Raw genomic sequence first — 15,169 nt, 5'->3', positions numbered from 1 at the left:
CAAATTAAACCAAAATTTAGCCCAAATAGAATTAAGAGCATCCAAACCAATTTTGCGGTCCTTAATTACTTATTAAACAAAGAACAAGATATATTTTTTAATTAGCCGCATCCAACGATCGGCATCTAACGTCAACATCTCCAGACCCTTCCCGCCCCTTCCGATCCCCAAAAAAAAAAAAAAAACCTCCGTTGGACCCCACACTCACAACGTGGCACTAATGAACGCCACGTGTGCACCACCCTTCCCTACCTCCATAAAAACGCGCCACACCTTTTTTCTGCTCCCATTTGAAACTTTCAAAACCCCCTCTGTCTCTCTCTCTTCTGGAAAAAAAACAGAACCATCAAAAACCCTAGCTCGTGCGGCCAAAGGTCCAATCTTTCTTTCCTTGCGCTCCGCCCCCACAATCCCTTACCATGCTCCCGCACTCCTACACCGTCGATTCCCTCTCCAAATCCCAAGACCTCGCCAGCACCATCCTCTCCTCCTCCGCGCCGCACCAGATCTCCTCCGCCTGCGACTCCGTCCGCTCCTTCCTCCACTCCCTCCCTCCCGACCACGCCCGCCACTTCTTCTCCCTCACCTTCCCCACCCTCATCTGCAAGCTCTTCGGCTTCGACGACGCCACGTCATCTTCGTCATCCTCTCCCTCCCACGGCTGGATCGACACCGTCCTCGCCTCAAACGACGTCGAATTGGCCAACAAGCTCTTCTCCCTCCTCGCCCCGACCGGCCTCCTCTTCACCTCAATCTCCGCCGTCGATCGCCTCTCCCTCGTCAAGTACGTCTTCCCCATCGAACGGCTCCCGGAATGGGTGCGGTTCATGCTCTCCTCGGAGAAAGATAGCCGGGCGCTCTCCGATTTAGCTCCGGTTTTCAAGAACAGGGTTAAGGAAGATTCGATTCAGCCTAATTTCCATCAGGTTCAGCTCAATGTGTTTGAATATTACATCTTCTGGTTCGCTTATTATCCTGTTTGCCGCGGAAATGGTGAGAATTGCGATACTGTTTCGGTTAGGAGGAACAAAAGATTCAAATTTGAGAATTGGGTTTCGTCAATTTCGGGGTTTTCGAGCCCTAGGCGTGGTGGCTCGGAGCCTAAAATCGAGTGTAATCTTTATATCAGGCTTTTATATGCTTATCTTAATGCATTTGTGGCTCTGACTGATTTGAATTCGCACCTGCCGTACCGGAGTTCGCTTTTGCAGTACTCTGCCGGGTATGATAGCTCGGCCATAGTGAAGGGGGAGTTTTTGGTTAATGCGTTGGTCAATTTTTGGTTACTTGATAATGATTTTTCGCCACTATCTGCCGATTTGTGTAAGTCTTTTGGAGTTAAGTTTCCGTTGCGGTCGGTTTTAGGAGAGACCCCGCCAGCGCCTGGATTAGGAGAGGTGGTGAAGTTGCTTATCAAGTACTTGAATTTGGGTTTGGTGGTGCACCAGAATGGGACGGATAATGTGGAATATGGTGTGAGTCCGAGGTGGAGAATGTCGGGTTCATTTGATGTTGGGAAGCCAATGGATGTAATGGCAGTGTCTCCCGGTGTGCTTCCAAATGGGTCTTGGAACTTGCTGATACAGAGGCCTTTGTACAGGTTTATATTGAGGACATTCTTGTTCTGCCCGGTGGGAGCTTCAATTAAGAACATTTCACAAGTTTTTTCGGTTTGGGTTACTTACTTGGAACCTTGGGGTATTAGTTTGGATGACTTTGGGGAGCTTGATGCTATTGTTGATGGATCAAATAAGAATGGGAGAAAGGATCACTCGCAGTCTGAAGCATGTGGTTATTCACCTTCTTGGGAGGCTTATGTGTTGGCGAATTACTTGTACTACAGTTCCTTGGTTATGCATTTTATTGGGTTTGCACACAAGTTTCTTCACACTGATGCAGAAATAATAGTCCAGATGGTATCGAAGGTCAGATTCTTGAGCATTGCCTTTTTCTCTCTTATATAAGTTTCCTTCCTGTGCTGAAATATAATTGCTACATCTTGTGTTTTATTTTCCTGAAATTGATTAGTGTACTTGGCATGAAGTCATGTTCATGAAACCTTCACTTTCAATCTCGTTGTGAAAATTAGCTTAGTTATGAATCATAACTCATTAATCGTAATAGAATTATCTTCCCCCATTTGTGTTTGCGGTCCTTTACGATTTCAACCTTGCATTGTCCTAGACTTATCTATTGGGATGTAAGGTCTCTGACTAAATTCCATTAGGTCAGTTAGAAGATTGTGATATTTGCTACCATACATTTTTTAGCTGAATGTAAAGGAGTTTTGTATTAGTGATACATCTTCTAGAGTTGCACTAACTCGCTCAATTGTATGATTCAATAACAGCACTCATATAAAACAAAGTTTTCATTTTGTCTGGTGTCTCTTGTAGGTCTTTACAAGTATTGAGAGATTTCTTCATATGAAGAGAAATATGAAACTTGAATAAAATGCTTGAAATTTGAGTGAAGATTTCATGAACTTTTTATTCAAAGTTTATGACATAGGTTTGTGATGATGCATTTGGAGAGGGGGGGGAAGATTTTTGATAGCAGTATTAGTATTATTCTATGCTTTAGTTTAATGTCCTTATGGTTGCTGGAAAAGAGAGAATTAGCTATAGACTATGTCCCTACAACAACTGTTCCCCCAGAATTTATCACTGTAACAAAAGAAACAGTGAAGGGGACGGAATGACTATTAAGGCTTAGTAGAAATTGTAACCGGCTGAGGCATCTGCTAGGAAATCACATAATTGAGAATATGTAGGAATCCTGTAATGATAACTTGTGCAGGTACCTGGTCAACTACGTTGATGTCAGGCATTCCTTGCTTGTTTTCTTTAATGAACATGAAGTCTCTGTTTTGTTTTATTCTTAACTATTCACGTTGTGTGTTCAGGTTCTAACTATATTGACATCATCCAAAGATCTACTTGATCTTATAAAGACAATGGATATTGCTTTTCACTCCAAACAAGCAGGATCAGGCAAATCAAGGCTTAATAGCTTATATAGATTTGTGACTCCAATTTGTGAGCAGTTGAAGGTAGATTTTTTCTTCTCTCTCCTATGCCTCTGTGTTTTGCCCTTCTTAATTTTTTTTTTCTTTACTCGTATTACTACAAAAATCATTGATGGCCATCAAAGTATATGGAAGTTTTGAACACGATGTCCTTAAACTTTCTGGAAGGTCTATATAAGAGACCCTAATCAACCCTTGAAATTTATCAGAGTGCACAGTAACAAGGAGTTGATTTGCTCGGCTGTTTGAATCAGTGCCTATCCATTTCTTTTATTTATATAATGATTTATTGCTAAACCACAGGACTGGGAAGATGGCTTATGTGAAAGTGATGCTGATGGGTCTTTCTTGCATGATAATTGGAACAAAGATTTACGTCTGTTTAGTGATGGAGAAGATGGTGGGCGACAACTGCTTCAGGTCTTAACCGATTATTGCTATTTATTTCTATTTATATATGTTTAGCAAAGTCATGTATACATCGATCTACCATCTCAAGGTCTCATCCAATGGTAATGGTTATTGTTATTGCAGTTGTTCATATTACGTGCAGAAGCCGAGTTGCAAGCAATTTCTGGTGATAACCTTGCTGAAAACCTTCAGTGCATAGACTCTTTAAAAGATCAGGTGGCCTGCTTGTTTGGCAGTGACGCTGTAAGGAAACTATCATTTTCCCCAGAAGCAAAACAGCCCGCTCAACCCCGTGATGAAATTTTCAAACCCAGGAGAGTTGGCAACTATGCTTTGTCTGATATCAAATACAAGGGTGACTGGATGAAGCGTCCCATCTCTGATGATGAGGTTGCATGGCTTGCGAAACTGCTTGTCCTGTTTTCTTGCTGGCTAAATGAGATTCTCGGACTAAATCAGACTGAAAGCAACCAAGTGGGTTCAACACATTCTTACGTTAAGGTACCTTCAAGTGATGTTTTGGGCATTAAGGCAGTGTTGGGTGCTGTTGGCTCTTGGATTCTCATGTTGGGTGTGGGGGTGGTAAGGCTTGTGAGAAAACGTGGTCTGAGAGTGAACCTCAGGATGTTGGCCTCAAAGAAGGTTGTAATGATCTTGATCTTGTCTGTTGTATATAGTGTATTAAAGAGCTTTTGGACTGTTTCATATGGTAGAGTAGGGTAAACAAGAACACTGAGAAGAAAAAAGGGTACAGAAACGGGAAAACGCGAGTAGTCTTGTGTCGCTGGTTCGTTATACTTCTTTTTTGGTTATGTAAAAGGAGGAGCACTGGAGTGAAACAAGTTTGTTTCAATTCTTGTTGAAGTTGGGCTAACCGCTGCACTTGGGTTTGTCTGTTTCCCTTTCATCATCTTTGGTGTATGCATAGGATGTAGATCACGCCTTTTCTCTTTAGTTGTACATTTCGGGTGTGATGTGGTGGGTTTGTTCCGATCCCGTCTACCACCCTTGTTACAACATTTGAATGATTAGGTGAACCGAAGCTCGGTGCTTGTAATGAGAATCATTTTTGGTGTGTCCAATTCTGTAGTTGGCTCTGTGATCCCTCACATTTTTGTAAATACTGATGTCAGCAGAAAGTTCAAAGTTCTATCAATCTTGCACGTTAGTATGCTTTTGTCTGAAATCAATGTAGTTAACGATGTTGAAAACAAGAATGGGCCTAGTTTATATTTTTGATCCAAATGGGCCTTGTTAGGCCGTGACTCCAAAGATGAGATACCAGTTGGGCTGTGTGGAACACAATTCGTGAGTCTCTCACTTTTGGTAAATATGTTGTTTTTTATTAATGAAATGAAATAGAATACCTTCAGCTACTGTATTTTCACATTCGTACACGCTTTGATTCTCAGGTTCGAACATACATGATGACGGTTCATGACCTCATGAATAGATCCCTCTTCAAGTCTTGGACCCATGGTCTGTTGATATTGACCTCCTGGATCTCATAGTCCATATGAACTGAAGTGGGACATTAATTCATATAATCCATATGCATGCCACTATTAGACATTGCCGCATTTGGTGTATCCCCTTGACCACTCCTAGTCTCATGATTATTTGTAGATAAATCATCATAAAACAGTGAATCATTTTGTAGAGTACCAAGTTGTTTTTCATGGAGCACTGAAATGAAAAGTAACTTGGTAACATGTAACAGTGGAGCGTGGAGCACATACATAGAGCTTCTTGAATCATAGTAAAGCACTCATCTGTCGTCTATTCATAGAGCGCTCGTCCAATAGTGGAACTCTTTATTCATAGAGTCATAGCACGCAGCTAGCTCATGGTGGACCTCGTGGCTCGTGGGTCTCATTTTTGAGAAGGAAGAGAAAATCTAGAATTTTTTTTTTTTTTTAGAAAGGAAAATGCCTAAGATCCCAAAATGTTATACAAAAAACCTATATCGAATGGGGTGGCATGTGCCACAGCATCATCTTAATCCTAATAATTTTCTGCATGTCTTCCTATTTTATTCTTTTTCATTTAAAATAAAAATCAACAATTAAAATTTTTATTTTGATAGAACACCTCCAGAGTCCTTCACAGTGAAGATGACCCGCCATATCCATGAAATCATAGATACAATCATAGACGAGGATAAAATTATAGACAAGAATCTGATAAAACTATCAAAGAAGGGCAAATCATGCAAAGACACTTTACTATTCCTCCGGACTCTAATCCAAAGCCAAGAATCTTTGCTGCATCGACATCTTCCTCAACCTTCCTCAAGTGCCTTAATCAATAGTTGAAGATTCGAAGGTCGATGCTTCAAATTTCTAAAGATGAGCGACATCTTAATTAGATTACATGACTTGTTTCAATTATGTTTAATTTTTTTTTTCTCTAAAAAAGAATGTTTAATTTTTCAAGGCTAGGTATCTATAATCATCCACTCTTTCTATACATCTGTGAATTGTTAAATTTGCAGAGTTATAGATAGCTTTGTTTGATCATCACGTCTTCCTTTTAGATAAGGAAGTTATTTTAATTTTTTTTCTTTTTTTACATTTTTAGGTTAATTGAAAATGAATATTATAAGATAGATAATATGTTGCAGATTATTTAATTGAAGATGATGACTGGACATATGCCACGTAGTATGCCACATCCTTTGGTATTAGTTTTTTGTATAATTTTTTGGTGTATGTAGCTCTACTCTAAAAACCGTTGAATTTGGTGGACTTCAATAAAAAATAAAAAGAAGCAGATTTTTGTAAACCAATAACAATATTTTTCATTGGGGTGAACCGTAAATTTTCACCCTTGTAAAGTAGTTTTAAGAAAACCAATTAGCAATATGTTCTCCGATATGAAGTATCCATGTGTTGATAGAGTGTGAGAACGTAAAGTATTATTTTACATTGAAAAATTAATACATTACAAAATAACTCATAAAAGTTTAAGCCTCTCTGACATTACCAATTGATTTTCGGTTAGATGCTCAAACTATTCTAACAACCTTGGATACCAAAAAGAATAAAGACTAAGAGAAGCGTATGCACCTTCGATCTTTTACCAAACAGGCAATTAAAAAGGTGGAGGTGAGGTACGAACCAATGAGGAGTGAGGTAAGTTTGAAGGTGTCTTTCTCAATCCTGTGTGAAATTGTTCTTCAGGAAACTTTATGCGAATTGCTATCATTTTCCTTGCAACAATAATGGAGTGGTGATAGTTGCAGACCTGGAGGTCACCATCGCCATGTGAATTGTAAAGTGATAAACAAGCCCTCCTTCATAATACTCATATCCCAAGAGAAACTTTTTCACATCATGATTATTAATGCAAAAGCCTTGGGTCTAGCTAGAGAAAGAAAATAATCTTGATTGACTAGAAGAAAGAGTTTGTTTTTGTTTTGACAACTAATGATCGGTGGCTTTAATGAGGCCTAAGATTTATAATCTCAATTTTATCATCTCCACGTATCACATATTATTATAATTTTTTTTGTAGTTGTAAAGCCACGGGACGAAATAGTATATTCATCACAAGTCAGAATAGGCCGTTACATGCCCTTCCGCTGTCATTTATAGACAGACAAGAAGCTAGTGGTAGTACCTATAAGTGGTACGTACATATAGTCCTATTCATTGTACATTAAAATACTTAGAAATAGCGGATATCCTCTTTCAGTACTACTCCAGAGACGCTAAAGAGACATAAGGTGCACAATAGTGCTTAGGTTCCTAAAACAAAGGAAATTATTGTAACTAGACAAACTAATTAACATAGGGATGGGCCTAGGGAAAAACCCTAGCCCAACATATTCAGTTCAAGGCAGATCCAAAGAGGCCCATGCAAAAAGCCCAGCAAGTCTGACCGGGCCCAGGCCCAACCTTCATCTCCACACACGCCTGGTCATCGAACAGATTCAGCGCCGTGCCTGCTCCGCCGACCATGCTGCGCTTGCTCTGCCATGATCCCGCCGCAATGAATCATCGTCACAGCCCAAATCACCCAAAATCACGTTGCCACACCTAGCATCACCACGACGCGCCCCGATCCAAACTCTTGCAATCCCCGCCGCAGCAAAAAGTTCTCGGAAGGTCGTTGATCCAGCAGCATACCGAAGTCTCGATTCCGCCTACATAGCCACCGCATATAGAGATTTCAAGCCAAGCCTTCAGCCCGAGCCAACCTGCAAAAAACCTCAAGCAAGACCCCTCAAAAGGAGCTCCTCGAAACGATAGCTTTCATCCCCATCGGGCAGCAGACCGCGCAGCGCCAGCGAGGCCAAAGGCTAGCCAAGATGCCGGGGTCGCCACCGAACAAGAGCGACCAATTCAGTCTAGGATTGCCGCCGCCCCTAGGGTTTTGCGCTCTCGCTCAGAGAGGAGTTTTGCTCGATCTGATCTAAATCACGCATCACATATTTGCCAAATCATGTCATGCAAAACTCAAAAAAAATGAAAAAAATACCAACTTATCATTTTAAAATTTAATGACTCTAAATTATTTTGACTTTGTTTAATAAAAAAAAATTTTGCCTTTTTTTGTTTTTTCAATACACATGAGCTTAGATTTAAACAACATTTTTTTTTCTTCAATTAAGAATAGAAAATATTTCATGTAATTCAATTAATAAAATTAGAATCAATAGATTTGCATAACACATGTATACGAATTCGAAGTTTGTTAAGTTCTTGCAAATTATGAAAATATAATGTTAAAAATACATATGAATATGAATATATATATATATATATATATATTTCATCTAAAAATTATATATATATATATATATGTATATATTTTTTAAATAAAATCACAACGATTTCCATGAACTCAAGCCATAGTGGCAACGGTACCTGCCTTTCAAGTGAACAATACGGCAAATAGGAAAAAATGACACATACATGGCACCACTCATTCAACATCCAATGCTCACTTATTCAAAGTGAACCTATAAACTATGAAAAAATATGGTAAATAGGTTAAGTCAAAACTAAAATTTAAATTTTCTCCTTGCCCTTAACACTAGGGCTAGGAGGTTTTGTAAGATAGGAAAAATAGAGTTCCTAGGTGTTAGTCACCTTTTTCAACTTTGGTGGGTTCTTGTTCTTGGATCCTAGTGGTTTTCCTTTCTTCTTCTTTGGAGCAATTTGATCAGACAAGCTTTCTTTGGGTACCAAGATGCTAGCAGGCACTTCAATCATTCCAAGCGACCTAGCAAAGAACTTGAAGTAAATTCAGGCATCTTCATCTTCTTTGCAGGTGCCACAGTATGTTCTGATTTTCGGAATCGCTCAATAAGAAGAATCTTTAACTTTTTGGGAGAGGAGTAGGGGGAATTTGGCCTACTCCTCTTGTTTCAATCTTCCAACGATATCAGTTCAGTTTCAACCTGCTTCTCCGAGCTAGCTTGCTCAATAGGTACAATGGCAAGCGAGTTCTCCAGTCTCTTGTCCCCATATTTAGGCATCATTTTTTCATTAGATATGCTTTCGGAGCCTGCACATCTACCATCCTCATGGTAAATCAGATTGCAAAGATTACACTTCCCAACAAGGTTCTCAAAGAAGTACGAGATCTCAGCTTCCACCCCCATAACTTCTTATTTGTCTAGTTAATAGCAGCGGAGGGGTATGTGATGGTCATTCTGGTTTGAGTACTAACAATCATTGATGGAGTGATTTAAAAAAATTATATTGACATAACTGAGTGCAAATCAATGTGTCACATGAATTGTACTATATCAGATATCATATAAATTGTATATATTTCATAATACTAGAGAAATTTATGGCATGTTTACATCGTTGAAATATGTATGAGAATAGAATAATTGATTCTAGGACTAAATACTATACTTTGCTTCCAAAACAGTTCAATCCCTCATCTTATAAATTAAACAAAATACTCGAGGTATAGGTAATATGTCCCCCTCGCTGTACAATAATCTTTTAGTTATGAATAATAATTCCGGGCGTGGGGCTGAGCCTCCCAGTTAGGTTGGGTTCCAAACCCCTTTCAAAAAAAAAAAAATTAAACAGAATACTCCTATTCTCTCAATTTCTCACCAAATATGTCCTAAATGTCTATTATACCCATCACTTCCTCATTTTCTTTAATTTTTTTCTCTCTTTTTTATTTCTAGTTTTTCTGTTTACCTTTTTTTTATTTCACAATCCACAAAATTCGAGCAGTCGATCCTACTGAAACTCAAACAGCAATGGGGCAATCCACCATCTCTCCAACTCGCGAATTTAGCAGATACAAAGCTATATGATAGCACCTATTTTTTTCGATTCGGCAACCAAGATATGGAACTCTTCATCATCACCGTGCGATTGGCCAGAGATTAGTTGCAACCCGACATGGTCACCGAGCTCTTACTCTAAGAAAAAGACCTCATGGAGAAAATTACGACCTTTTGAACCTCACCGTCCTCAATCTAGCTTGGAATTACATTCCCGACGAGTTTCCGACGTCTCTCTATAACTGCTCCAAGCTCCAATTCCTTGATCTCTCTCAACACTACTTCATCGGTTCAATTCTTGGCAATATTGACCGGATTTCATCGTCTCTACAATACTTAGACGACCTCGACAGGAACAACTTCTCCGACTACATTCTAGCAACTATCGGAAACCTAACGGAGCTGAATGCCTTGCAACTTTATTCAAATATGTTCAACAGAACATTTTCGAGTGAGATCGGCAACTTGTCTAATCTCGAGATCTTAGACATTTCCTTCAATGGTGATCTAATTGCTGCACCAATCCCACCAGAGTTTGGAAAGTTGGAGAAGCTAAAGAAATTCCTAATGAGGCGATCAAATTTGATCAATCAAATCCTAGAGACATTTGTGAGATTGTGATTCCGGAGCAGCTGAGATTTTGATTCCATCAAGTCAAAAAAGAAGTGAGGCATATAATAAACATATTGGACCTATGGGGTGAGAAATTGAAAAAACAATGAGTATTCTGTTTAATTTAGAATGTGAGAGACTGAACTGTTTTAGTGAATAAAATACAAATAGTAACTAGTATTTAGTCATTCATTCTAATATATGATGTTTCATGTGTTTATTCTGGATACAGAAACGGATGTGGGTTTCATGTCAATATCATGAATTGATTCTTGAATAACTGAAAATTTAAAATAAATAAATATAGAATATCATGCTGGAGTGCATTTTATCTACCAAAAATATCTTTAAATATTTACAATAATCTAAAACTTTAGTTGATAATGAATTACGTACTTGTTAAAGTACGTAGCCTAGATATAGAATAGAACAATAGAACTCCGTAAAATGTAACGACTCTCTTCGAACCGATTGTTGTGTAGTCAAAAATATATATTTAGCTAAATCATATATAATTGTTATCTTTTAATGCATGCTTTTAGATTTAGAGATAGTGTCTTGCCACACAAAAAAATTAAAAAAATTAAAAAAAATAGATTAGAGCAAGTGGTGGAGAAACCATATACGTATGTAGCAGCATCAGGTTAATTAGCTCGAATTCGTTTTGTTAATCAACTTATTAGGACACGTGATTATGTGTTACTGACCAAGTTGACCATTTTGCCAACCCGTACATTCCTCCTCCCCAATAAAACAAAAACCAAAAGGTCAAAAAAAACTCATATCGATCACGTCTTCTGACGGCTCATAATTGAGTTATTTTGGAGCCAGTAATTGTTTAATGTATATTGAATATTAACTGAATTATGACCCATTAAACACTTAATTAATTGACTTTTCAAAAATATCACTTAACTCACTCACATTTATTATTATCTTACAGTTAACTCACTTCTGTTATATATCCTGTTAGAAGCCTTTAAAGTTGAGAATATATTTATCTAAATACTAAAATATGCATTTCTAACTTGAAAGATAATATCTTCTGTACAGAAAAATGACAGATTTTTTTTGTTTTCAAATTAAAATGATAAGAAAAAGATACCCATTAGTGGAATATAACACACACACACACACACACACCCCCTTGTGTGTATTTGCAATGTAGAAGGGGACGTCAAAACTCTCTTTTTGCATTAGAGGATATCGAAATTAAGTTTAGTCCAAACGTATGCCAACCCTAAAAGCTTATGTCATAGATAACTGTAAGTGTTATCCTTGATAAAGTAATCTAGAGTTCACATCCAAATTTCAAAACTAATTTGCAATAGATGGAGTGACCCAAATTCTTATAAACTCATAGGCAATGTCTCATTTTTTCCATGTGGGATCTATATATTCTCAACACGCCCCCGCACGTGTGGCGAATTTTCAAGCCATATACATGGACAATTCTGGATGACATGGAGCCCGTGTGGCCGTGAGACATGCACATATAGGATAAGCCGCTCTGATACTATGATAAAGTAATTTGCAGTTTACATCTAAAATCAATCAATTGGCAATAGTTTGAGTGACCCAAACCTTTATAAACTTATAAGCAATGTCTCATTTTTTTTGCTGTGAAATTTTTATATTCTCAACACCCCTGCATTTATATCATCTAGAACATGTGTTTTCTCGGAAGGATTCTGAGAAGTCGAAGTCTTCTCTCATCAACTCCAAAAAGCAAGTTCAATCATCTCATACTTTCTGCCAGACTCCATAAGAAGCCAGCGGCCCAACTAACTTTCATTGAACGTACCGTTCTGTCCAAAACGATAAAGCATGTACCCTTTGATTGAAGGGCAGGGACAGACCCAAAACTCCCTGAGAGTACTACTAACCTACTAGTAGAGTGGAATAAGAGCATGATTCTACTTAGGACCCAGAACATGTTCTGACAACACCATTTATACATGTATTATATCTGACCACGTATATACAAAGGACAAACAATCACGGCAAATTAAAGAAACCATTTGATCATCGAGCAAATATTATTTCAAGGTTTGAATGTTTCTGCAATTCAATGACTTGGGGAAGATGAAAATATAATTCCAAAGTATACGACAACGTATTAATGACGGAAGACAATAATTTGCTTTGTCCTGTGTGCGTTCGTGCATGCTACGTAGTTTTATGACACTTTCAAAGAGTATTGTCGTCTCCTAATAATTCTCGACGACTCAGTACACCAAGTTATTGGCCTTTCTTCTATCGGAAGGTCAATCCCACTGGGTTGGGGTTTGGGTTTTCAGCAGCAAATTTTCAACGTTCCTGGCAAATGAGCTTTGGGAAGAAGACTGTATTGACTTGAGGAGAGAGTTAGGTAACAATGTGACAAAAAATCATTTGGTCACGTGTGAATGGATTTGATAGGAAGGATATGCAACTTCGATTAGGGGCCCTAGTTCTTGGAATTTAGGATGACCAACTTCGTTTTTTTTTCAACGATTTTCAATTAGGTTCCAGCTCTCTAATAATAGAGAAGATTTAGTTTACTCCCTAGCCACCATGTATAAAGATTTATGATCCTGTCATCTTCCTCTGATCAAATCAATTAAAGTAATTGAAAGGTACTATATGGTTCGTTTTGTGCTGGCCAGCTTGTCATAATAATATGCAGCGTTTGTACTTTGTAGTTTAGTAGGTACATATATAAGAACATTACTTTACTACTTTGATTATAAGCTCAAATTCGACTCCCCAAATTGCGTTAGATAAAATAATAGTTGATTTATATAGCTGCATTTCAGAATCATTGGAGAAGTCGATCAAGTAGCATTCCAATGTTTATTTTTAACGTGTCCATTTCTGTTTTTTATTCTGAATTTGTTATACCTTACAATGTTTGATTCTTTCTGTATGCGTGCATATTTTTCTCCATACTTGAGTCCTTGCAAGTATCAAATGTTGACTACACATAGGATTTAAAGAGAAATGCTGTTAATTATTTGGGATGGATAAATTTTGGTCTTGTGATCAAGGCTAACCTAAGAGAAAATATAACAATTACCAAGTGATGCTTTAGGTGGAAAAAAAAAATCTCTAGTAAATAAGTCGGGGCCGGGATTCTATATCCCTCCGAACTAGCTTAATGGATCACATTGTAAGTTACTCTCGACTTTTAGCAAAACGTTATTGACCCATAGTCTGCACTTGATTGATCATATTGTATTGTTGGTGGCAACATGCATGCATATTCATTTTCGACCAATAACCTAGACCCTCTGCACTGGATCTCATCCCCTCCACGTCTCATGGGATGCGAGGATTTCAAATGAAGTCTCCAACACGAAGCCGAGTAATTAATTAATTAGAAGCCCCAACCAAGTAACTTGAGTGTATCGTGGCAGAACCGCACAATTAATGGCGCTTGATCATGGGTTAGGTAGAAATTTTATTTTATTAGACACATGTTCTGCATTTCCAGTTACAATGCACCTACTACCTAATATCGAGATCATAAGTCTGAGTTGAGAGTATGAGTGAAATTATTTGATTCTCTTTATAAAAAAATATAAAAATATATAAAAAAAGTTACAATTGGCATGATATACGTCCTCATGCCACAATCTTGGAATCCATGTGATAATGGGAATAGGAACACCATGCATTAAGGTCATTAAACACGATTCATGAGTCTATTACATTATAGAACCAAAAATGAGAAATCAGTGTGCCACACAGGGTTTCTCCCATCTTCCAGTTGCACGAAATCCAATGCACGCAGGCGATGGTTGACGAAGTCCAACACCACTTGACAAATCTATACCCAGAAAATTATGGAGCCTCAATCTAGAGGACTAGGTTTGCTATGGATTTGTATTAGGGTTAGAGTTTTGATATATTCACCGGATCTTCACCGCACAAGTCACAACCGGGAGATTCAGGACTACGCATACAGATTTGATGTAGTTGATCTAACTCATTTAATGTTGGAGTTGAAGATACACGTACATGCAGCAAATTGCTTGATGACAACGAAATCAGCATCTGCTAGCATCAACCCTAGTAAAGTATATATTACCAAATTAGCAAAGACAAAAAAAAAAAAAAATCGAAATGCAATACTAAAAGCTGAAAATTAATTGATTATGGTGGAAAAGAAAGTACACACTTCATTTCTATGAGCAGAGAGTTGGAAAACTTACAGATATTAGATCACCACGTTTACATGTCACTCTCCTCAGACTTACTCCAGATCCAACATTATCGTGTAACATTTATTGAGGACTATTCTCAATAAAACCCTTAGGGTGGCCAGGCTACCCTTCCTGCTGGTAATAACATCCCTGCCATATTCGATTTTCCTTGGCACATTGTTTTTATTTTTCACTCTTTTCTAGTTTCAAAATAAGATATTATATATAATTCAAGCCATTCCCATTGAAATCCAACTTGTGCTTCAACTGCTTTAATCATGTTGAAAACCACAGTGCTTTTAATTATTAAATCTTCATTTTGGAAACTTGGAATCTACTCACAATAATTCTAGCTAGGACTTTGAATGGGTTTATCATCAGTTTTCAATGATGTAGCTGCATATACAGCAGCAGCGGCAGCCCTCATGCATGCATTATTGATCGGTACGTATCATTCGTTGCTTGCAACTTGCAAGAAACTTAGAAGGAGAACTCTTTGTAATTAAATTAGGTTATTAGGGATAATAATATATTAGTTGAGCAATAAACATCGATGCATGCACGAGTCTCCAAGTTAGGTTTTTCTTCACTTAACGTTGTCTTTATAGCAAAAGTTCCTTCTAGAAATCTTTTATGACATCCCTCTCCACACATAACCAAAAAACTAAA

General features: G+C 37.9%; 1 protein-coding gene across 1 annotated transcript; it reads left to right on the top strand.

Moving 5' to 3' along the window:
• The first annotated feature begins 295 nt into the window (after positions 1 to 295).
• Positions 296 to 4,610, top strand: LOC112178731. The gene is made up of 4 exons (XM_024316933.2): positions 296 to 1,925; positions 2,906 to 3,052; positions 3,332 to 3,448; positions 3,563 to 4,610. Exons 1-4 carry the CDS (start codon positions 420 to 422, stop codon positions 4,160 to 4,162), a joined length of 2,370 nt encoding a protein of 789 aa, XP_024172701.1. The 5' UTR covers positions 296 to 419; the 3' UTR covers positions 4,163 to 4,610.
• The last annotated feature ends 10,559 nt before the right edge of the window (positions 4,611 to 15,169 follow it).

Source organism: Rosa chinensis, chromosome 7 (genome assembly GCF_002994745.2).
Source record: "Rosa chinensis cultivar Old Blush chromosome 7, RchiOBHm-V2, whole genome shotgun sequence".
Lineage (NCBI taxonomy): Eukaryota > Viridiplantae > Streptophyta > Magnoliopsida > Rosales > Rosaceae > Rosa > Rosa chinensis.
The sequence above is the reverse complement of the archived record's forward strand: the minus strand, read 5'-3'. Positions and strand labels throughout refer to the sequence as shown.